The sequence below is a fragment of the Acanthochromis polyacanthus genome, chromosome 3 (assembly GCF_021347895.1).
Source record: "Acanthochromis polyacanthus isolate Apoly-LR-REF ecotype Palm Island chromosome 3, KAUST_Apoly_ChrSc, whole genome shotgun sequence".
NCBI lineage: Eukaryota > Metazoa > Chordata > Actinopteri > Pomacentridae > Acanthochromis > Acanthochromis polyacanthus.
In genome coordinates this window covers 7,828,645-7,854,243 of record NC_067115.1, presented here as the reverse complement: position 1 = coordinate 7,854,243, position 25,599 = coordinate 7,828,645, and the positions used below count along the sequence as shown (strand labels likewise).

At 40.6% G+C, this 25,599-nt stretch overlaps 1 protein-coding gene across 1 annotated transcript; it reads right to left on the bottom strand.

Moving 5' to 3' along the window:
• Positions 1-2,730: 2,730 nt before the first annotated feature.
• Positions 2,731-25,468, bottom strand: slkb (STE20-like kinase b). Its single transcript, XM_051945924.1, is given in 19 exon segments — positions 2,731-2,904; positions 4,134-4,250; positions 4,340-4,465; positions 4,556-4,699; positions 4,701-4,748; positions 6,017-6,141; positions 7,211-7,340; positions 8,813-8,992; positions 10,922-11,045; positions 11,219-11,349; positions 11,430-12,182; positions 12,610-12,741; positions 13,576-13,657; positions 15,613-15,807; positions 15,889-15,961; positions 17,352-17,501; positions 17,752-17,800; positions 21,122-21,286; positions 24,671-25,468. Coding segments are annotated over 19 exon segments (3,048 nt in total). The 5' UTR covers positions 24,821-25,468.
• Between the last annotated feature and the right edge of the window lie 131 nt (positions 25,469-25,599).

Genomic DNA, 25,599 nt, shown 5'->3' with positions numbered 1-25,599 from the left:
AATCAGAGCATCCTGCGGTAGCATCGAGGGGTTTTATCCGTCTCAATGAGTTGACTTCCTGTTGTTTTTATACTTGGGGGCATTTTCTAATTACAGTATTTTTATACATAAATGTGTGTTTTTCTAGAACTTCTTGCAGCTTTTGTGTGTCACTAAATGGGATCAATTCAAGCAGCAAACATTTGCAGTAGAGATGAAATAGTTTATTTACAGCAAAATGAAAATCAACATTACACAGGCGTCTAGAAACTATACACGTATTTAAAAAATGCATAATGAATTCGATATGTTTGTTTTGTTAGTTTGTTTTGTCAACATTCAGAAATTAAGAACCAGGACTGATTTGTTAATAAACCTTCAGTGAAGCTTCTGTATAAATAGCTACTGAGGAGGTTTCAGTAAAAAAAAAAAGTGCACAGCACTCCTTCTCTGCTCAGTCATTTATTAAATACATTTAACTATCAGCCAATCAGAGAAAACGAGATGATAAAATGAACCAATCACAAGCTCACGATGGCCCAAACCAGTCAGGTCCATTTGTTGTTGTTATTTGCATCCTTCATAATAAATCAGCCTGAATAAAAAAAAACTGCAAAAGTTCACGTTGTGTCTTTGAATACAGAACATCTGTAACATCTGCTGAGTAACAACACACTTCATAAAACCTGTAACTGTTTAAAGGCAGAACACAGAATATTTCTGAAGTTATTAAGGCTATTAGCTAGCAGGAAAACACTATTATTGTTTGAATGGAAAGCCCGGCTGGCTTACCCATGAATGCATCTGGCGGCAAAAATACAAAGGATGTATCATCATCATCATCATCTTGAAAAAGGTCAAATTTGACATCAATCAGGCTTTAAAAAAGAATTCTGGTTTATTTCAACCTGGCTTATTTTTTAATTAATGTGTCATTTTCATCTTTAGTATGAATTCATGGAAACAACGTTTAGCTGGATGTCAGTTCAGCTTCCTGCTGGTTCCCATAAATATACGATTCTTCCATGAATCATTTTGGACACGGCTTCTAGTTATTCTGGTGGGAAAAAAAATCAGTCATTGTGGACAGTTTTGAACATTTTGGACAAGTTAACGTAATTGTGGACAGCAATCTGAAGACTTTCTAAATCAACAGATTTCATTGCTGTCTTTTGGGACTTCCTGCTGTTCCATGAAACTGATTCAAAGTCAGATTCACATGGAAACAAACTGGACATGAATGTGCTGCTGATGAATCAGATGGGAAATATTTAACACAAGTCATACAATGTGATTCCGACAGTTCATTTCAGTGTCTTCTTTCAGTCAGACTGAAAGCAAAACATGATTCATGAAAAAGCATAAAAAATACAGGTGCTCTGGAAAGTCAACTCCACAAATCTCTACGGAGGAGGAAATAGAGCAAAGTTATCGTAACATTTAGAGCCACATTAGTGTTAACCCTCGTGTCCTTCCCGACGGTCAAAACTGACCAGTTTTAAAGTTTGAAAATGTGGAAACAAAATAAATTTTCACAGGGAAACTTCTGATGTCCAAATTTTCAACTTTTTTGGGAAAATTTCTGAACATTTTTTTGGTGGAAAAAAATATTTCTTAAGAATATTCATATAAAAATCAACCAAAATCCAGTGAATTTCACTGAATTTTGGTTGATTTTATGTGAATGTTCTTAAAGAAAACATTACAATTTTACTGATAAATATGTAATCACTTAAGATATTTTTAGGATTTTTGGAAGATTTTTACTTCAATATTGGAAAATATTTACAAGAATTTTCTTGACAAATTTGGAGGATTTTAAAAAAAACTCTTAAGGGAAATTTGAAGGAATTACAATTTTTTCCTGAAGGTTTTGAAAATTTTCAGAAATTTGGTATTTTTTTGTTGAATTTTCAGATTTTTTTCACACAATGAAACAGTTTTATTTGGTGCCTGTAAATGAGGACAACAGGAGGGTTAAATACAGCCAGAATAAACCAGAATTCTCCTCTAAAACACATCATTTCCAGAGTTGTTGGACATCAGTGACAGAGTCGTATTGTTCCTTCATCACTGAATAATGTTCCGACATGAGAGGGTTTGATCAACAACAACAGAGCTGTTAAATAATAAAAAAAAAAAACAACAGTTCTTGAATGCTTCTCTGTGCCACCAGTGTTGCTCTGTCTCCACACCTCCTCCAGTCTTCTGTTGTGCTGCTAGCTGAGTCTTGTGCTAAAGACTGAAGGCATTCTGAAGAAAAACCCTGCAGGAGAACGTCCCTAAACGTCGCATTAAAATCATGCACAAGATTATTTTATTGTATCACAACCTAAAGTCCTAAACACACACAGATATGTCTGATTTCACAAAATATACTGTGTCATCGTTTCCTTCAAACAGGAGGACAATAGAACTGTCTTTTCTTATCAGAAATACATTCATATTTAATGACCGCTTGCAATTAACCAAATTAAGTGGTATAAAATGCCATCCTTTATTAGTGCAAAAATCTAAATGAGAAAACGTCGAGCAGCAAATAATCAGAAATTTCTCAATTTAAAAGCCAAAGACATCAAATTCTACAGGCACTGGATTCTTTATAAAAATACTTGAATCACATAAGACAGAACTACGTCGCTTTATGGTTTTGAGGTGAAACGCTGAACCTGAAAATCTCTCAGCTGCAGAGTCCAGACACAGAAAAGCCTCCGACAGCAGACGGAGGAAGAAGGCAGCTCAGGATCGTCTTTACCGAGTGTTTGTTCGTCGGTTGCTCCTAGAAGCGGTGGAGTGGACGCTGGGGATCGGGTAGAACTTGGAGATGCGGCTCTGGGTGGACGGGTTAAGGCACTCCGACTCGCCGCTCATCTTGAAGAACACTTCCTGCTCCTGCAGCTTCCTGGCGAACTCCTCCTCCAGCGCCTGAACCATAAAAAAACCAAGGAACGTGTCAGTTTTCTTCGGCAGGTTCATGTCATTTCATTTTAATGTGTTTCCAGACATAATAAAGAGGATTCAGCTCCCAGCATCGATCCTCCTCCTCCCAAATTAGTCACTTTTGTTCCACCAACTGTAGCAAAATAAATCAATTACTACTGCCACAGAAACTGTGCAGTCAGACCATGTTTGCTGTATAAAAAAGCATCTTTCTGCAATGCAGAAAAATCTATTTTCATGTTGATCGTGTTTAAATAATAATCCAAGAGATGCATGTTAAAGCAAACTGGAAACAAGTTTTATCGTGAAAACACCTGCAACAAGTCTGTCAGCTACCCAGTATATTGATAAAATATTGAATATTTGAAGCTTCTCTGTGATTTGCAGATTAATCCTCTAAACCAGATGGCAGATTTCAAAGACAGGATGTCTTTAAAAAACACCAAAATTAGACCATTTATCTGAGGAGAACTGTTTCAAGTCAGAATGGTTGGATTTCAACATTCTGACATCAAACTACTTCTGTGTCCCAACAGAAACCATCAGCATTTGAAATTGGAAAAATTTGCCCAAAAAAACCCACATTTGTACTAACCAGATTCTGTAAAAACAAACAAACAATAAATTCTGCACTCTTTGAATCAGCTGTGACCAACAGTCCAGTGACAAACACTCTGAAATATTTCAGCTGAACTGCAGGCTGTGTTTAGACAAGTACGGAAAAACTAAAACTGGAAGCAGTAAAATATCTGCAGCATGGAGAACCCCAGGTGAATAAGAAGAAATAGTGTTGATAGTGTTTTCAGTTTTTTTTTTAAGTTTTCCAAACTAAATCAAAGAAATTCTACTTTGTGTTTTCTTTTGAGATTATATTTAGAAATGCATCATCTGCACAGAAGACATTTCTGAGTTCTCTCATTATTCATGGTTGTTCTGTTTCCATCGAGGTGCAGGACTTATAATTGAGCCACAGTGAGGAAAATGTGACAAGAACAAAGAAAAAACACCCAGAAACTGATTGGAATTCAGAGCATTAAAAGGCACAAAAACAAAAGAACTTCCAGACACTGACATGCTGCTTGGTTTTTACTCTTAGAACTCCTGTTTGTATTCAGGCTGTGTTCAGACTCGCAGTAACCTCAGAATAATGTGTTGATTAATCACATTATCTGAAAATCTCTTTGTAATGGAGACAAGGGAGTTTGGAGCTTCACCTTCTTCCTGGGTCGCAGCTTCTCCCTCCCACTCCTTCCAGCTCCAGAACTGTGCTCCTCATCCAGCTCCTTCAGCTTCTGGGTCTCGTGTTCGATCAGCAGGTGGCACTTCTCGTTCTGAACAAAACAGGGGAAGAGCAGCGTCGGTATTTGTGTCCAGCTTCTTTACAACCCCGGCTTTACTAGGTGGCGTTTAAAAATGTGACCTGCAGCTGCTGCAGCTCTCGGATGTTGGCGTCACACTGCAGCTGCAGGTCTCTCATCTGGTTTTCATGTTTCTGGTGCTGATGGAGCCTCTCGTTTTTTTGCCGCTTCTCCTCCTGAGCAGCAAACTGCAAACACACAACAGTATTCCTATTAGACTTTATTCTGTGCTGGAATTTGGACTTGCAGACGTGAGTGAGGAGGAGGGAAGTTCTCACCTGTTTGATCTTCTCTCTCTCCTGTTCGGGGGTGATGGCAGCCACGGTGATGCGGAGGCTCTTCTTGAACATGGCCATGCGGGTTTTGGCTTCGCTGCGCTGGATCTTGGGCAGCCGAGCTCTTTCCTGCGTCTGCTTGTTCTTTCATCTCCTCGATGAGACGCTGGTTGTAGCGCTGCATCTGCTCCATCTCCTGCACAGAGCACAAAGGCCAGCCGCCGTTAGCGTGGTCAGTACAACAACAGGGCATCTCTGGGGCGTTTTACATGAAAACAAGATGAAAACTAAGTAAAAAGTGACATTTGAAGTTAAGAACTGCTAAGACGACCAGCCTTTTTAATAGCATTCAGTCTGTACACTATTGCATTTCTTTCAGTTTTTGTGTGATTATGTTCTGATTTTGTACATAAATAAGCATGAAGAAGTCCCAATCACAGATAGGAATTTTAGAATACAGAGTTAAAGTAATATTTAGACAACAGGTTTGTCTGATTTGTTAAATTTTAATAGATTTTTTGTTGCTATAGGATATGTAAATCACTTCATAAGCTCCAGTTAGAAGTTTTGTCCTTTTATCTATGTTATTTCTCTTGAATAAGCATCCACTGCCCTCCGTTTCTCCTTCTGTGTGACCTGTGTTGATTTAAGCTCTGGTGCTACCTCGACCATCTGGTGGGTTTTATGTTACTTCCCAAAGTGAGCTGCATTGTAACAGCTGGCGTGTTAACGGTTCAGACTGAGAAAACCTGTAACCAATGGTAACATGACATGAAAAAATGGTGGATGATGCAGTTTCAAAATGCGTAGAAGGAATAAAAATTTAAAATAAAGGTCAAAACTAAGATCAATATGTCCACTGTCGACTCTTTTTTCACTAAAACTAACAAAGATCTAATTGTTTCTGTTTGCCAGTTGATGATCAGGTGCAGTCAGACCATTCTTTCACGCTGGAGAACAGTCTAACTGCGCTTTAATACCATTCTTCTACAGGGAACAGAACTTTAGCTGGTTTAAACCAATCACAGTCGTCTTAGGTGGAGCTGAGCCAGGATGTAGCAATGGTGCCCCTACAAATTAGTGTTGGGAGAACTGGTTTGGTTTGTTTTTCATGCAGTGAGGCGAACACTGTCACTAGATGGATAATTCCATTGAATAATAAAAAAAATAAAATAAATCAAGAAGGTCCGCCTTGTTGCTCGATCCAAATCTGCAACAAAACCTAAAATTTTCAGTGTGCAAGTGGAAGCAGAAATAGTGCTTTAGTGGTTTTAGCAAGTCCAGCTAAAAATTGACCAAACTAAAACATTTCTTCAACCTTTTCGAAGATAACCGAGGTTTGAAATGTTGATAATAGCCCAAAAGACTAAGAAAAAAATGAAAGCATGGCTATTTTCAGTTAAAAAAAAACAATGCTTATAAAGAGTAAGAAATAACAGAGAGAGAAACAAAGCCACTTTGTACCTTCTCGTGTCTCTTGAGCAGCTGATGTCTCTGCATGAAATACTGGTCTTTGAGCTGCTGTTTGAACAGCTGGTGTTTTTCCTGCAGGTGGCGCTCTTCCAGCTCCCACATGGCAGCCTCCCGAGCTACACACAGACACACAAGTGAACAAAAGACCAAAATAAACGACTGCACAGAAGAACCATTCACAGGCTGATTGGAGGGGAATATCTGCTATGACTTTTTCTATGTGGTCTGCAGTGAAGAGGAACAACATGAAACAGCAGTTTTAGACTGAATTACCTCATTAGCAACGAATGACCGGATGCCTGAGATATTTGTGTCAACCGACATCAAACTTTACTAACAAGGTTTCAGCTTTTAAGCTTTGAACTGTCTCCTCCATTTCCATTCACAGTCAAAGCTCTTTACAAGCTCCTAAAGCGCAGCTACAACCTCCCGTGACTCGGTTCAGTGTGCATTTCTGAGAAGGGTTGTTTGTGCAGCTCCTGGCATATTAAGGATGGGATTAAGTCCAGGCAGGACGGCTGCTCGCTGGAAGGCGCTGCAGTCGCAGTCAGAAGGAATGTTGTCCGAAAGAGTCTCAGAGCTTGTTTACTACTGATCTGAGTGAGAAATGAGTAACACGGGCAACACTAGCATTCATTAGGAATTGTGTTTTTGAGCTTACAGTGAATTTATCTTTACTTTCAGCTTTACTCATGAGGAAGACATCTGGTCTTAAGCTGCTAAAGGCTCTACTTTGTGGCAAGGTGGAAGCTAGAGTGCAGATATTCGCTGCAAATCGGATAAATAAGACGTTTGGGGACTGTAAAGGAAAACAAGAAGCTAAAGGTTTCTAAAAAGCTCAGCATCACTGAAGGGAAAATGACGTTCTCAGTGTTTGTGACATATTTTTTTTCTCTACAGACAGCCATTTGATCAATTTTCTGTCAAAAATGAGTGATTATTGATGCATAAACCTACCGTGGATTAACTGTCAGCTCTTAAATGATCGTCCCTTTGCATGTTTAAATACAGGAGTATGATTGTAATGTATGAAAGCTGGTGCTGATGCCCAGTTATGAAGCACTGATAAGTGTGTAACCTATCATTTCTTTGCAGTATCTAAGGAGAAGTGTTGAAAATCAAATCACACCATGTTTACCACATGGTGTGAAAGCAGCATCACCCGACAGTGAATGTGGTTTTTACCTCTTAGAAGCTGCTGCTTGTGGTTGAGACAATCTCTCTCGATGGTGGCGAGCTCGTGTTTGTGCTGCTGGATGATCTTCTTCAGAGCACTGTCCAGATCCTGCTGCTGCTTCTGAAGAAACTCTTGTTCCTGGTTGAAGGAGGACACAAGAAAAACAGGTCATAAAGACAGTCAGACTTCATTATTGACACATCTTTAGTGATTAAAAGTCACAACATCTAATTCCACATTGAACAAACGGGAACCATCATATCCCGCCAAAAAAAACTTTATTATTCACCAAGACATGACTTCTGACACCAGAAGCACGTACGCGTTTGTGTGCCTTTGTGGCCTGTCGGCTGTCTGCCACTTTCACGTCAGGCTAAGCTTGAACCGACGAACCAGACAGGTACAATAAATCCTGTTTCAGCGGCTCATCAGTCACATTAATCCGGTCTACTTGGCTCAGCTGACGCAGAGGAGCCTGACATTTAAAAGGCTAATAAGGAACTCAGTTATAGACAGTAAACCTGGCTCGTAATGTCTGCAAATCATTCTAAGTTAGCATGTTTAGCATGTCTTGGGCACCTGGAACAATGTTGCACATGCTGATTCCACTTTAGTGTCAGTTACTGCAAAATAATTAATAAAAAGTTTTGTTTTTGTCTTTATGATTTATCTCATCCTAAAATTGCTTTATTGCACAAAATGCATGAAGAGTTCTTTCAACTTCATCATGGTTGTGCTGTGTACACAGAGGCACAGAACTTTATACTGCAGCGAAAAATGTAACAGGAGCAAGAAAAACACCCATAAACTGTTTGGACTTAATTTTCAGCAGCAAAATGTTCATCTTTGTGTGAGCTTGTTGATAAAACAGAACTACTTCAGCATGTAGAGAACAGACAGAACAAGAGTGATACTTTAAGAGAATCCATGAAAACACAGCCGGAGGTTTCACTTGCATCCTGTATGGGAGCGTTGCACAGCGTGCACGAGGACAACTGAAAGGACTGAATCATTACATGGGCGACTCCCTGTGGATGTATGTTACCCTCCTACACATCGCACATCTACACACTGCACACACACACACACCCTGAACCTGTGGTGGACACTGCAAACTTCAGAGACTCAGAGGAAAAACCATAAAAACTGCAGCCAATGTCACGGTAAAAAAATCTCTGCATCAGTGTTCTGCTCTCTCTGCTTTTTGCAATAAACCTGGATGGATGCAAACGGTAGCGAGTGTCACAGCAAACTGAGCCCCGGTTACCTCCTCTGGTGGGGTTTGGATAATATCCTCTTTAATGCATTTCACGATAGTGTTTTTCACATGCTTTGGAGAAAGTCCAGCTCCGTGTTTGGTCTGAACGAACGCCGCCACGAACAACAGAGGGAAACAAAATAAGACAAAAGCTGGTGATAGATGAGGACTCCATGAGAGAATAAATGAGAAGTGGCAGCACAGACTGATTTAACTGCCGCCCGGATAAACAGAGGTTATATAAACACCTAAAAGACGGATCAGGAGGCGTGTATGTGTGGAGGTATCAAAACAAGCTGCTATGAATAGAACATTACAAGCCATCCTGACTGAGGGGCGACATGTGGCTCACCTCCTTCTTGCGGTTCTTCAGCATGTTCTGGTACTTTGACAGCTCCTTGTCCTGCTCGGCTTTGATGCGTTTGGCCTCGTCTCGGAGTCGGTTGGTGTGTTCCTGCTCCAGCCTCTCGATGGTTTGCTTCTGCTGCCGCTCCAAGTTCTCCACCTCCTGGTCGTACTGACGCTTCTTACTCTGGAGGACACGGAGAGTCGCGTTGGTTACTGACAGAACGGTTAAATGTGTGATGGTCTCTAGTGATGAGGCAGTTTAGTGTCACTGGAGCCATCTGAGGAGGCTGTAGATGTGAAGGATTCCAAAAAACAACGTCTAAGTATGAAACATTTTCCTAAATGCTGATAATCGTCACTGCCATATTAAAAATTCATGTCAGTTTAATGGCATTTACTGGTTTTGCAAACGTTGAGTTCAGAGGGTTTTTATTATTATTAATTATCTGTATACAGCCTATTGAAATATTTACATTATTACTTGATACCCTAATGGTTATAATTATAGTGTACACGACCATAATTCTCAGTTATTTTCATTTCTTCTTACTAAGTTAGCTATTAGCTTATTTTAGCTTATTAAGACAGGCGCGCTCCCAACGGTGCTGCAGCCCGAGCTTGCCATTGGCAGGGCAGCTCAAATGAAATTTAATCGTATATGAAAGTGTGCAATGACAATAAAGGTCTGATTGATTGATTGATTGATTGATTGATTTCGCATTGTTTAGCTCCAGCACCAGAGGCACTTTACGTGTCTTCACTCAGGTGGTGTCATGTATAAAAACAAGCTTTGGTGCTTCTGTATTGTCACCTGGGAACACAGTACTAACAGAGGTGAATAAAGCTGTCCTTTAAACGGTAAGAGCAGCAGAATCTGGACCTCTGCACAGTGGAAGAGAAAACAGTTAGATGAGTCATGGTCTTTTATGCTTTTTCCTACATCTGGATGGGTTTATGTTTGCAGACCAAAGAAAACCTTCATTTAACAACCACAGTTTTGTCTTATTAACATGTCCAGGTGCACTCTGTGGTTAGGCAAGGAGAGCTCTTGTAGTGAAAGTAAATCGGTGTCTGTGGAAGGTTTGGGATTGACTACATTTGTTTCCATGTTTCTGTTCAACTGAAAAACAATCCAGGATATCTGGATTCATCATGTGCCAAATGTTCACATAACATGTATTACTAGCAACAGATACTTCAACCAAAATTTTGTTCAATTACTTTTCTTAAAGCAATCGGATGTTTTTTGATCACAGACGGATCTTGAATGGTTCATATGAAACAAAATTTTAAAGTTTCCAAAGTGGACGTGTGTTTGCATGCAAGGTTCCTACTGCAAGGAGGTCAAATGATGGTGATAGTTCCCACTGTAGCCAGAGACCAGCAAGAAATTAACTGACAGACTCAACCTTAAACACACATGCCTTAGAGTTCAGAAAAAAAATAAAAACAAGTACACTATTGATCAGCAAGAAATTTTAAAAACAGGAAGAGTTATCAGATGTCCTTGAACCCATGTGTGATGTGCAGGTCAAGCAGAAAAAACTACGTTGTTCTACGTATGCCATTTAAAAATTAATGCACCAGTTCCTATAAAACACTAAAAGTTTTGCGTTTTGCTGACTGATGAACTGCTGGCTGTGTTTAAATGGAGCAGAGACTAAGAGGTAAATAAAATATACTGGACTGATACAATGAATCCTGCATGACTCAAAAACAGTACAGAGAGGAGCAAGTTGTTGGAGGATACATTCAGCAGGGTGAATGATGTGCAGATCAAGTTTGTATTAGTATCAAAACCACAGAGCTTGTAAAAATGAGAATAGTTAAATATCTATAGTAAGCAGAGCCACATTAGTCACAACTGTGGACACTTTAACAAATAAGGTACATACAGAAATTCAATTGTTTCCATGTTGATGAATTCTGGTTTAATAACTGTGTCATACAAAATACATTCTCATATTCTCTCTCCTTCATGGCTGTGCTGTTTCCATAGAGGTGCAGGACTTTGTTTTGCAGTGAAAAATGAGCCCACAGTGAGTAAAAATGTGACGGGAGCAAATAGATGCTCAGAAAGTGCTTGGGGTTAATTCACAATGAATATACTCACCGTTGTCTCCTGCTCGAAGCGTCGGTAGATCTGCTCTTTCTGCTGCTGCAGTTTGTTGCTGAGCTGCTGCTGTGCTCTCTGCTCCTCCTTCTGCAGGAGGCGAAGCTCCCTCAGCTCCTGCCGCCTGGAAAAAACAAGGAAAAATATAAGAAGGAAGAATTATGTCAGTCATGTATAACTTTTTGCATGAAGTAAATCAGTCGGGCTGTAAGCTGAGCTTCCTGGGAAAGTCATTTTCATCGTATTAGCATAAAACTGTTGCCTGCAGCGTATGTAAAGCGTAAGGCTGGTGACTACCTCAGGAATCTCATCTCCTCGTTCTTGGTGTCATTGTCAGTAATGATCTTTGATGTAGTAACGCTAACTTCCACTCCATCCACAATGAATTTACGAGTCTTTTTCAGTGTCTTCTTCTGACGCTTTGTGTCCTGAGAAAACAACAAAGAAGAGTTTAATGATGCGCCTGTGAGATGTTTTCTGATATTTGAGTGTGTGGACTGTGTGTCACCTGTATGGAAACAGATCCAGGCTCCTTTGTTTTGGACAGAAAGCTTGAAATGGAGAGATTCAGGTCTACACTGCTGTTGTCGGCAGCTGAGCCACTTCCTGAGTCTGAATCTCTCTCTTTGACATCTTTAGCTTTGTCTGGAACTGTCTTCTCCTCCTCAGCATTTATTTTATCCTTTTCTGTGGCCTTCTCTCCATTCTCCTCCTTTAGAACCTCCTCATCCTGCTGCGGTAGGGTTAAAGTCACTTTTAGATGTTTGTACCGGTCTTTCTCCTCCTCCTTCTCCTCTGTTGGAGTGTTTGGTTCCTCCACAACAGGCGATTTTTCCTCCTGAGGAGTCACAGTAACCTCTGACTGCTCTGAATCCTCAGCTGTATCTACTTCCTTTTCATCTTCAACGGCTATTTCCAGCTGCTGTATTTCCTTCACAGGTGCCTCTGGTTCAGTCTCTGGCTCTGGTGAGGTGACATCTACTGTTGCTTCTCCAACGTTTTCCTCCTCAACTGGTTTCTTTTCTGCCTCTTCATCCTTCTCTTGAGCGTCTGAAGCCTCCTCTGGAAGTACATCCGCAGCAGGCTCCTCTACAAAGCTGGTCTCCACCAGGTGGTTTTCCACAGGGAGCTCAGTGGGTGCAGGGATGGGTGGAATTGGCTCAACCTTCTCAGGGACTGACTCCAAGATGGAGGGGGAGAGGGGGATCTTCTCGTCTTCCGAGCTGGCAACACTGACATCTGACGGTGCGCGTTTGTGGCCCTGAACAAGAGGAAGAAACAACCAAAAACTAATGACTGCTGGTTTTTTCCAAAAGCCAGAAAACTAGTACTGATGTTACTAGTCACTATAACTAGTCCAAAATTAATGCAATTTCACCACAAGTTCTGAAGAGTGAAATCCACAGATTTCAATTAAGAAGCTAATGTTAAATTTCAGCAATCTGAATCAGAGAACATGCTTACCATACAGTCACAAATGCAACTGTTTTGCATGAGTTTTCCTCTTAATTCCTTCACAGCTGATTGTAGATTTTATTCTTCCCATTTACATTTTAAGAGCCCAGACAAATATTCACACGCTTATAAAATGACAAAATTTATGTAAAAGTCCAGTACATCTGGCTCCCAGAAGCTTCAAACTACAGAGCAAATCTTCTGCAAACTGATTTTACTAAATATCCACTCACCAGATGTGCGTCTGTGTCTTCTTCCTCTTCTTCTTCTTTGTGCTCTTCAATCTCCTCGGTGACCTCTGCCTTCGCCTCGGCTATCAGCTCCCTCAGTGGCCTACTATCAGCCACAGTGGACACAAATGAATGCTGCGGACAAGACAAAGAAAGACAACACAAGTCAATGTTAACAGTCTACTTGAACGCAAACACCCCTTGAATTGAATATGTTGTGCTACTGCAGTAAAAACGCTGCTGGACAATTAGCAGCAAATACTTGCACCCTGCTGACAACTAATCCCACTGAGGCTGAGATATAAATTGCTCACAGTAGAGCATGCTCCTCTGACAACATTCAGCAAACAGGCATTAAACAATGCTGGCTAAATATTTAAGTTCTTCTGCATCATTAAGTCTCTCTTGGGGATTTTCAGCACACTTTACAGCAAACAGAGAAACAAATCCATCAGCAAACTTCCTTAATAAAATGAGATCTAAATCTACAACCTCACCTTCTTGGGCTTAGAAATCTGCTGCACATATTCTATCGCTGGCCTGAGAATGTGCAGCTTCTTCGATATCAAAACCTTCATCGGTGGCAGGCCGCTATTTTGTATTTTCAAGCCCATTGAGTGTCCTTTAGCTGCGGCGTTGCACGTTATTTCCTGAGAATGAGCGCGTCCTCACTGCCTCTCTCTAAGTAAGTCGCTCTAAATGTGCCGAGCACCTTAAACCCAGTGGAAAAAGAAAAGCCTGCTCTGCTGACGTCAGCTCCAGCACAGCAGGATGAGCGAGGCAGGACAGACGGTTCAGTGAGGAGCAGATAAACAGATGCCGTCTAGGACTCTGCTGCTTAATGGCAGGTGTTGCATGGGTGAGGGTTGGGGAAGGAAGGAAGGTTGTTCGGTTTAAGCAGCCAGGTGTGGGGCGACGAGAATTTACAAACAGAAAAACAAGGGACAAGATTGATAAAATTATAAGTACCTGCAGAAGTTGTGGCGCACTCCATCTGTTGTCCACATTCTTGTCCAGGCACCGCTTTAGGAAATCACTAAACTCTGAAGACCTGAAAGGTAGAATGCATGAATAAGGTCACTTTGGTCCTGTACATCAACACAAAACTCCAACTGTGAACAGAGTGTGTGAGTTAAAATTTCACATGGTTGCATTTGTATAAATGCATGATGATCTTCAGGCTGACTCGCCGCCCACAGGCAGCTATTGCATTAGTTACTGTCGTTAAAAACAGTACCTTTACCCTCCCTGCCTGATATGTGAAATCCACTTCACTTTTACATATCCACAACTGATTATTTTCAAACCCAAACTTACTGGATTAATAAAATAACTGCAGCATGGCTCAACAATGGGATACAGAGGAGCAAGTTATCAGCAAGTTGTTGGGAGATACAGTCAACATGGTGAAACATCTTTAAGTTGGTCAGAATAAATGTGTAGCAGGGCCAAAAAGGCAGAGTTTGAAGTGGCGGTAAAAGCATAAATAGCTAAATATCTATGGTGTGCTGAGCTACCATTGTTTTCCAGTATTAAACGTCTGTGGGCCCTTAGAAAAATGTTGTACGTGTTGATTCCAGGTTTTATTTCCACATTTTTCTGGCAAACTAGATAATTTAAAAAAATCAGTTGTAGCTCTATACACTGCAGTCAATTCTGCCTGAAATTTCTACTGAAGTTCGCTAATATCCATCCATCCATTCTCTATACACCACTTTATCCTCACTAGGGTTGCGGGGGGGGGTGCTGTAGCCTATCCCAAATATGGGACGCGCAGCGTGAGGTGCACGTTCACGAAAACTAGCTATTTGTGGATTGTTTACTGATTTCAAGACATGTTTTGGACAAAATATTTTACTGGCTTGTTTTGTCTGGATGTCCAAGGTTGGATTATGGCCGTTTTTTGTGGAATATTTTCATCTGTGACTAGTTATGAGCCTTCAAAGGTGAGTTGTGCTGTTTACGTTATTTGTTGTTTGTTGGACAAATGTGTTTATATTACCCGCTGTGGTAATCACATCTGAAAGTGGTTTATACCGGCGGATTCATGAGAATCTAAGCTTTACATGGGTGTATAGTGTTTGTATAATCGCGTTTGCAGTTTCAGACATTTAAGGAAATGCTTATGCAGATCTCAAAGCGTCCCGCGGGCGGGCCGGTGAAGCACAACGGGCTTTAGCTTCATCTTTTATGATTTCTGGCATTCTAATTATGTCATTCTGCACAGAAGACATTTTTGAATTTTCTCTACTTCTAGTCATGGTTGTGCTGTTTCCATAGAGGTGCAGGATGTAACATAGCAGTGAAAACTGAGTCCACAGTGAGGGAAAATGTAACAGGAGCGAATAAACAAGCAAAACAACGCACAGAAACAAAATGTGGAGTAGCAGGAGGAGGCTGGTGGAGAAGGAGAAGTCCAACACACCTGATGATTAAAAAAGAATCTGTCCACTACATTCAATATAACACAGTGTCAGGGCTGAAAAAAATAGATTAACAATGATTCACATTTTAATTAGAAGAATCTGCACACAGGAAACAGCCCAGGTGGAAAAAAATCAGCTGATTTCAGTTCGGGTAAATGTGACATTATAATGAGCTGTTTTTCAATGATTTCCAACAAATTTTTAATCACATGGCTATCTGAGTCCACTGTACTATCGGTTACATGTGAGGCATTTGGGGAACACTGGTAAATTGCAGTATCTATTTATAAACTGATACTCAACAGGTTAGAGGTTTAGCCTGAGCTTATTTTATCAGAATGGTATCAGGCAACCTTGGGGAACTGATGAAAACTATTCATCAGGATGCTTGGTGGATTAATGTGAGGGGGAAATTAATGTGGAAGTACAACGGAGGAAGTTGGCGGCAACAGTGCAACCAATGGAAAAGTTAGTCTAGAGGCATGCTATGTCATGTGAGTTCAGAAACTCAAACCAGCAACCCCGAGGCTGCTTCCTTGGTGTGCTCGAATGGACGTCAGAGCTCCTCGCTGTGACTCACCAGCGTGACGGCTGCATCAGTGTTGGAGGATCGGCCTTGGCTATTTTCAGCAAAACTCTCATGGGGTTCATCTCGTGATTGGGCGGCTCGACCTGCGCCAGCTCGATCAATGTGACGCCGAGGGACCAGATGTCCGCCTTGTAGTCGTAGGGACGATCCTTGGACGTCTCGCACATCACCACCTCAGGAGCCATCCTGGAAGTAGACACAGAAATGTCAGTAAGAAGGAGATTTGGAGGCAAAAAGGTTTCCATTTTTGTTGTATATTCCGCTCACCAGTAAGGCGTTCCAATGAAAGAGTCTCTCCTCTGCAGCGTTTTGGTGTTTTTGGCAGAGACACCGAAGTCAGCTGGAAGGCATGTGATTCAAGCAAAGCCAGGAATTAGCACGAGGAATACCACTGTCATTTCTTTTTCAAACGCAGACACACAAGCCAAACGTCCAAAATGTCAGTGCATGACACAAACAAAACATAACTCAGCCTTTGCATGATGGCATCATTATTTGTATGATGCGTGAATAACGGCTGATCAGCTTCCCAGCAGGCACCTCTGTGTGTGTGTGTGTGCTATGTCACTGGATAAAATGCTTGCTGTGTGTTATTTCACCAGTGACTCATACCCCTCTGAGTAAGCCACAATGCTGCATTTACTGTGGATGTGTTGGCACACAAACTGAACAGCTGTTGTGCATAAAGACCATTAATTCATGCAGCAAAGTCTGCAAAAGCCATGCAACAACAAGAGTGTGTTTAAAAGGTTCTTTTGTAAAGGTGCACTCCAGTGATTTCTCACAAATCTATTCTGGTTGTGACAACGGTCTGAATCAAATCAAGTTGATTTGACACATTTACAAACAACCTGAGTTGACCGAAGTGATTTAAATGTTATAAGAAGGGCCACAATAAGAACATGTGCAAAATTATTATTATTTTAAACTATTATTTATTTAGGTTTTATTATTTATCACTACTAGTAGGAGATGTGGCCAAAACAAAAACAACATGCAAAAATGTATGAAATGTCAAGCAAATAAGTCAAATTTCTGGAAACATTGTCTTGTAACAAGCAGAACAACTGTTTATAAAGCAAAGCTTCCAAAAGGTAAGAACTGTTTGACATGAGTGGAGTTTAATGTCAGGGGAGCATCATGTGAACATGTAAGTTTTTTTGCATTAAAGGGGCTAAAAAAAATCCAGTGTGGAAAACAAACACCATGTGGTCAAGGTGTTTGTAAGACCTATATGATATCACATGACACCTCGACACAGTTTTCCTGTTGTGAATGATGTAAACATACACCTGGATAACTGAACCTGACAATGTGTCGTATGTGGGAAAGTAACTATATATGGATGTACAGTAGAGTCCTGTGTCATTTCCAGGAGCTAAATCATGAGGAAACATGAGGAAAAACTTCAGCCAAAAGCACACAGTCTTGTCTGCATTGCCAGACTGTAAACTCTTTTCCATTTGAAAATTTAAAAAAAGTAAGAGGGAAAATGTAAAAGTAAGCAAAGACAACTCACTCAAGTTCTTAACTTTCTCCTACACGCTGTATGTACTGCTAGGTTACAGTTTTCTGCACCCATCCTACGACAATGCTAATTTGAGCATTTATGGATCGAGAATCTGAGTCATAGAAATGCAGGTTCATGTGGAGTCAGGGTCTGCAGTCACCCTGCAGTGTAGAGATGATGTGGTTTCTGCTGTGAACAGCTGGATTTACATCAGCCTTACCCAGCTTGACGTCACCATCCAGCGTGAGGAGGATGTTGCCGGCCTTCAGGTCTCTGTGGATGATTTTGTTTTCGTGGAGGTAGACGAGCGCCTGTAGAGTCTGCCTACACACCACCCTGATCTGAGGCTCCGTCAGGGGTCTCTCCAGCTCTGCGAAGGAAAGGTGAAGGTCACACAGAGACACGCTTCCAACTCCTCACTCAGAGATACACTAATGCGACTCAATCATAGAAGGTAATAAGGGTTAAGCTACATTTAGAGTCCTGGAGATTGAAGACTGTAATATGTGGGAGGCCCGCTGAGGCCTTTTGATGTCTTAAACTGGCTCTTTTTCTCTGCTATCTGAGCAATTTTCTTTTTGATGTTACAACCTGTGTGCCAAGTGGAAACGCTGACTCACCAAGCATGACAGCATCCACAGCTCCTCCTGCACAGAACTCGATGAGTATCTGCCAGCGGGAAGAAACAGAGAACAGAGTGCTTTTTCAAAATATGTAACACAACCTGCTTTTGTTTATGCAAAACAATGTGCTTTGGGGCTGTAACTAATGATCATTTTCTTGATTAATTGATTAGTTTGGCTTTTAAAATGTCAAAAAAATGTTGTTCAGTGTTTTTCCAAAGGCTAAGATGACGTCCTCAAATATCTTGTGTTGTTCACAGCCAGGAAAGAAAGCAGAAAATATTCACATTTAAGAAGATTCAATCAGAGAACTTTGAATTTTTTTAATTAAACAATTACTCAAACTGTTCAAACGATTTCCAAAGTAGTTAATTTAAAGGGTGACAGCTCACCAATTATTCAACTAACTGTTGAAGCTCCAATTAAAAATGTAGATTTCTCTCATTACACTGCTCTAGAAGAGGAATAAATGTGGTTAATGTGTGATTTCAAAAGTTCTTGACCTCAGACCCACAAGAAATATCTCATACAGCCATAAAGTGGATGTTAAAACCACCAATAATTAAAAAGCCCACATTCTGCTTTTTCTCCTTTCCTTCACTGTTATATGGCTGCTTTCTGTCAATGTAAAACTTACAAAGCTCCAAGTCCATGCCAAAGAGAAGTGAACAGAGAACTCTGTTCCTAACCTGCCTGAAACACTTTGTATAAAGTCCAATTACAAACAACAGTCATACATATGGCAGACAGACACTTTATCAACAGAACTGTAAAAAAAAAAAGTTTCTATAGAATGTTTGCTAGATATTTGATACAAACTGCCATGAAAGTGCAGAACAAAAACACAAAGTTTGGTTGCACAAATAAATCCCAACCCTAAGATCTGGGATTATGGTATGTAACTTGCATGAGCAGCCGACTGGGCTTTTCAGGAGAGGCTAAGAACATTTAAACATTAAAGTATGTTAACTTATTCTAATATTTTATGATGCAACCTGCATACCTGCAAATGTGTAGAATATGGACTATTTGATAGGTGATGACTAATGGAGTAACTGTTGCAGCTTTAAATCACATAAAAAATGTCTTTATTACGTGCTGATTGTTGATAGATTAGCTGTGATCTCTACAACAAAATGCATTTCAAACACAGGTGAGTGCACACTATTCATGAAGCAGAGAACCCAGTGACCTCTGAAGTCTATTGTGAAGTTCTGGAAGGTTCTTAGGTTCAGAGAGAGAGACACTCCTCTATGTATTTAGTCCATTGTAAACAGAAAAATATCTAAGGAGCTCATCCTCACCATCAGGTACCCAAATTACTCACTTGGATAAAGCAATTTGAGAATGAACTTCCACCCAGCCTGCATGAATGAACTGCGCTGAGCTCATAAAGGCATTTAGCAGCTTTCAGTATGGCAGTTGACGTAAGAGGATTGGCCCAGTTGGGGCCACATTGTGGAAAGGGTTTCTCACAGCTGCTAGCTATCTTGCTTAGCTAAATTGCCAGACCTCAGGCCTTATTCTGCAAATAGGATTAGAGTATGTATGGACACAGCACCTCAGGCAGTGGCGAGTATGGTAATGTGCAGCAGGTGAGGTGAAGCATCTGGATTGTGGGCTGAAACACATGCTTGGCCTTCTGGCACCAGGCAAACTCACTCCTCTGCTGTGATTCAGGGAAACATTTGGCTAACGGAGGAGGAAGCAAAGCTAAACTTCTGCAATTTTGGAACCACTGAGAAACTAATTGTGGTCAAGGTTTTGTTACAGCCTGCATTTAAAATAGCAAGTGTAAAAACCTATAAATGAAAAACTTCTTGCCACGTTTTAGTGGCATTCCAGAGCCTTTCAAGACTGTTCCACTTCCAGCAACAAAGCCCTCACAAGACACACAATGCCTCAAGTCTCAGAACAGTCTTGGCTATTCAACACGCACACGGTTCTAGTGTTTCCCCGTAGGCGGCTGTTGTTTTAGCAGCTCTGGTGCTGTACAATGGCTCTCACAGCGGCTTTTCAGAGCGACGGCGGGCAGAGAGGAACCACGGCCAGGGCTGTGGCTTCCTCTGCCACTTGTTTGACACAAACACACAAATGCTGAGAGAACTATGCACCCACATACTTTCTAACCCATTCATGAGGCACAGAAACAGAGGATGTGAGTGTGTGTGATCAAGTTTAAGACCTGAGAGACTGAAATTATCAGCAACAACATCAAAATGTTGTTGGGCAACTGAAATTATAGCCGCAAAAGGAGGTGGGATCAGTTTTTACAATACCGCAGTCATAAGTCACCTCCCAGTCCATGCTGGGATCATGTGCAACAAAGCCTTTCATCTCCAGAAAGAAATGTCCTGAACACTCTCTCCTCTTTGCATGAACAGGTGCCACGCCGGCTGAGATAAAAATCAACCTCCACTGGGCTGTGCATATTGTTCAGAGCACAATGGGAAGAAAAAGGCAGCAGTGCCCTGAAATTAAATACTCAGGTGATCATGAGGGTTCATAATGACTCGACTGTCTGCTTAGATGCTTGAATGTTGACTCCCACGAGGCAAAGCACAACATTTCTGAGCCTGGACACGCATATTTTACCGGTTATTTGGGAATTTTAAAAATAAATGTGAGGCATTAATTGGAAATATGTCCCTTTAGTTAGATTTTGTGAGTAATAACAAAGAGATAACACTTGAAATACTTCACTGGACAAACCTGTAATCCACCCCTGCCACTAGTTCACATGCTATTTATTTATTCATGAACACTTCCTCAGTGTTTAGGCTTTGGCTATAATCCATATCTACTGACACAGTTCCTCTCCGGTAAATGGAGTTTATAACTGATACTCGATGATGCAAAACACACCTAAAAGTCTTTTCACAAATTCTGCAAGAGATAGCAGAACTTGGTTTAGTTATAAAACACTATCAAATACACGTGATTTTGTTTTTAAAAATGCAGCAACAGTAAAAAACAAAGAAATTTAAAATGAGCTCATATCAAAAGCGGATGGATTATAAACTGACTGGTATGATTATTAACAGCTCTTAAAACTACTTGCTTCAGCTATTCATGTGAACTTTGGCCACACATTTTGATAAGAATACTACAACAGGAAAGTAACTTGCATATGCCGCCAATTTGTAGTCAAGCCATAAAGCTGGATTGCATAAATATTGTGCAATTACTGCAGATTCTGACTGGCCAAAGCTACAAAATTACAAAGGGGACATTCTACAGTGATATCTTGATGGGTCTAAATTGTGTTTCAAAGGGAGCCTTTGCTGTATTAGTTCTATATTTGCCCCAGCTTGGGAGGCAACACAGAGGAAATGCTGCTGAAACTGCCACTCCTCCCTCTACTCACCCAGAGTTTGCTCTCATAATAGAAAGCGTCGAGCAGTTTGACAATGTTTTGGTGGTCGCAGGAGGCCAGGATGTCAATCTCCACCATGTAATCCTCCAGCTCCTCCTCGGTCTTTGTGTCAATAACTTTGGCAGCAGCTAAGATGCCCGTCTGCTTGTTCTGAGCCTGTGGGGGAAAATACGGTTAGAGAGCTGTGTGGCCAAACACTTAACTCATTCAGTCCACAGTCTAAAGGCTTGTTATTTTTGTTGTAGTCGCATCTAGTACTGAAACTAATGATTATTTTCACTGTCAATAACTAACTCCACTAATTAATTACTTGTTTGGCTGATAAAAGGTAAGAAAGGCTAACAAGTGTCTCCCAAAGTCCAACCCACAACCCAAACACGTTCCATTTATGGTCAAACAGATAGAAGTAGTAACACCAATGGGCAGTTGAAAAATGTTGTGCATGTTGATTCCAGATTTTTTTAATTATTGTAAAATAATTAAATAAACATATCTTTCTTTTGTCTCTGTTTTATGATTTATGTCATAACTTTGCCATACTGCACAAGACAGATTTCTTGTGGTCATAGTTGTGTTGTTTCTATAGAGGTGTATAATTGTATTTTGCAGTGGGAAATATGCCCACAGTGAATAAAGAAAGACCCAGAAGGCCAAAGTTGGTTGATGTTGGACTGGTTGATGTAAGTGTTCTTGACCTCAGACCTGAAAGAAACACTTCGACAGCATCAAGTGGATGTAAAAGCCCCAAATAAACACTCTGGGTTGCTTTTGGTCTGAATATGTCAGCAGAACATGAGACATGTCTCGCAAAGTGGAAATTCCTCCTGTTTGTTTTGGCTTTTCTGCAGACAGGATGTGCTCAGTGAAGCTGCCGTGGCGATATGGGATGCAGCCACTTCCTGGTGACCTGCCTGTCTTCCGCAGTCAGCCTCAGAAAAACATAAACCCCCATATTCTGCTTCAAATACAGTTTGTATTACGATCAATAGAGTGTGGTAGTGTCCCATCAGTGTGGTGGTGCGTTACAACTGGGATGGCCCAAAGCCCAGACATATAAACACAACACTGCAATTTACTATTTGTGGATCTCCTTCAGCCCGACTCTGTAGCTCATTTTGACCTGCAGCGACTTGTCCATCTGTTGATCCACAGAAATCAAACGGTTCTGATAACTAATGCATCCATCTCTTCATTTTTACAACGATAAATGTCAAACTAATGCCCTTATTTTCAAAATGTGAGAATTTAATGCAGTTACTGGTATATGATCGAGGACTTTAGTCACACATCACCTAACAAATGTCAGAAGTTTGATCAGGCATATTCACTAATAGTTGATATCTTATAGACCATGCAATTACTTGTTCAGGGAAGAAAATGATCAGCAGAATAATCAATAATAGCTCCATGCACCTTTGGACAGTGACTATACATTAAATGACAGCAAGAGAGTACAGTAAAGGCAAAAAAATCTGGTATCTTATTGGAAAGAAATGTATGTATTTTCCTCTTATATCTGACCATTTGATGAACAGAATTAAATATTGCGCTCAAATAAAGGAAAACCCAATTAAAAAATTGGTACGAAATAAAACATTTTAATTTTGAGCTGATTTTCCTTTGTCACTGACTAAAACTTGTTTTCCAGGACACCAAAAACTCCTCTATGTGGAAAAACCTGTGATAGAATAACTGCTGAAAGGTCTGTTTTGGTCGTTTTTCCCCTTCCTGAACAGTCACTGCAGTTCACATGAGCTTTGCTGGTGAAATACTGGGCACCCTGTGACTGAAGGTTGAGTTTAGGCTTACTGTAAGTATGATACACTGGCATGAAATCTTGGGTAAGCATGTAAGAAGGTCCAAAAATAGAAGTTGGCAACAAAGAACAAAAACAGGACTTCAAAAAAAAAAGCACAGCCCTCCTGTGTGATAACATTTACTGTCAGTCATGCAAATGAAGCTTCTGGCTCCAGCTATGCATTGGGGTCAAAGCAAACAATGGCACCATTAAAATGATAACAAGGGCTTTGCTTTGACACTGGGTCAGCTTTCTGAAAATGTAATGCTGGATCATCTAGAAACCGTCGAGGAAGCAGTTAAGAAGTCAACATCATCCACTGTATAAATATTTATTTTTTTCTGACAAATATCATTATTATATTTATGATGGACTTTTTAAAATCCCTGCATAAGTTCAGTATTTGCTGTGTTCTATATTTAACATGTGATGGAGCACATTTCCCCATGAGACACCATTAAAATCGTGAGTATCACACAAGTAGGATGGGATGAAATTGTAAAACCATTGACAAGAAAGGTTTTAACTCTTGGTCAGATATGCTGCAAAATGTACAAGGTCTGATTATCAAATAATTACACTGAGCTCATGTCGCTTGAACAACAATGAGCATGATCAGTGGGCTGCATAGACAAGCTGTGAAAGCTTCAGCCTGCTCTAATCAATAATAATTAAATTGACAATAAAATTGATTCACAGCATTTATCTTATTATTCAGTTCAATTTAACTTGATATATTCACATTAACGTCAAGTGAGCCATACCACCAAAGCATCAAGGGTTGCGTTTCCAAAAAATAAGGGAGAAAATGCAAGAAATTTAATAAGATCATGGCCACACTTCCTCTATCCTAAATCGCAGACTTTGCGATTAGCTAATTTCACTGCTTCAAAATTTGAAGTTCAAAATGCAGTTTAGGTACGACATATGTTCAGCTATAATCCACTAATATCATGCAAATATATCACTGCTTAGGGATATGCAAAAACAATCATGCTGTGACTATTTTGACAGATATCGTAGTAAGAATCACAATTTGGAGGGAATGCTCCTTTTTCATTTCTTTTCCACTGAGAACAATTTTAAAAGATTAGGAACGTAAGAGGTTCTATAGTAAAGAGCTGGACTTGTCTTTGTTTCTTGAAGAAGTTTCACCTCTGATTCAAGAGGCTGAAGTTTTGTTAGAACTGAAGAAGCTTCCTGGAGGTCTTGTTAGAGATCCTAAGATTGTCATTGCCTGGTCGAACGAGAATCTCCACATACAAAATAAATACTACTTGTTGTGGCAGTCTGGACTAAATTAGCGTGTCCCTTTATGTCTGGAGAATAGCAACAGTAGACTGAGACATCTTTAATGCCCTCTTCAGACACACTTTACCTTTATCAGTGAACTCCAGCTTCTGCAATTTGAGTGCTGCACTTTCCTATTTTGCAATTTTGATAATATTGTGATTATTTGTTCAGCCCTGGTCCTGCTTGCTCTGGCTGATCATCATGCACATAATCAAAATAATCTGAAGGGTGAAAGTCAAGCAATGCCCAGCAGTCATATGAGACAGCACCTCTGTCAGAGCTGGTTCTGGAGGTGGTGGGTGGGTCAAAGCAAGGCAAGACTGAGGTGACACTGGTTTTACAATCTTTCAGGCTGCAGAAACACTAACTGCTGGGAGGAGACAAAAGATTTTGATGGTTTTAATGTAGAAAAGAGATGGGGGAGAAACTGAGAAGGAAACACCACCTACCTTGAACACTTTTCCAAAGGCTCCATCTCCCAGCTCACCGATTATGTCCCAGATCTCCTCTGGATTTTCATCTCTGCGGACATGCTCATATTGTTTCTTCTTTTTCTCTGCTCCCAATTTAAATATTTTACGAAAATTAAAAAACGACATCCTGGATCGTTCAGTTACAAAGTTCAAAGGAGATAAACTTTACTGTCGGGTCAGCACAAGTCGTCGCAGGAACACGTGTGTCACATCAGATATAAATTAAAAAATCTTAAACAATAACAGGATCCAAAACCTAGCTTAGCCTTTGACACTGTTTTGATCAGTCCACTGAGGAGCTCTGTCGCACATTGTGGGTCATTGTTGACCCCTAAAACAACAACTAAAGGTTAACTTAGACGTCTGTTAGCGTTTAAAATCCACGTAAAGGAGGCTTTATTTTAATTTAAAGTGTAATGGGCAGCTCGTCGTTGTTCCAACTCCGGGCGACCCACTGGCCCGACGGCACCGCGGGGCTCTTTCTTCCACAAAAAAGACAAAAAGACGAGAAAGGCGTCCTCCTGAATAAATTAGTCACTTCCTACTATATGATTAAGCATAACCCTTTAGGGGAAAAACGTATGCTGTGTGTTTAAATTCAGTAAATCGTTAAAAACATTCATCTTCCCTCGCTGTGGGACGGGTTTAGTAATCTAGCGGATTTAGTGTCGCTGCGCGTTCACGGGTGCGAGTTCGCGAGTTCTTTTCTCTTCGTACCCCTCGTGCTCGACGGTTGGCGGGGTAAATCCGGTGTTCTGCTGCCCTCGTCTGTACGGGAGACCGAACACAACTATTGTCGCCTAAACTACTCACAACGTAGTATTTACACAAAGAAAAACTATTGGTATGCGATGCAGTACGTGTTCGTTAAGGTTTTGTGTCTAAATCGGCCACCGTCGCACCAA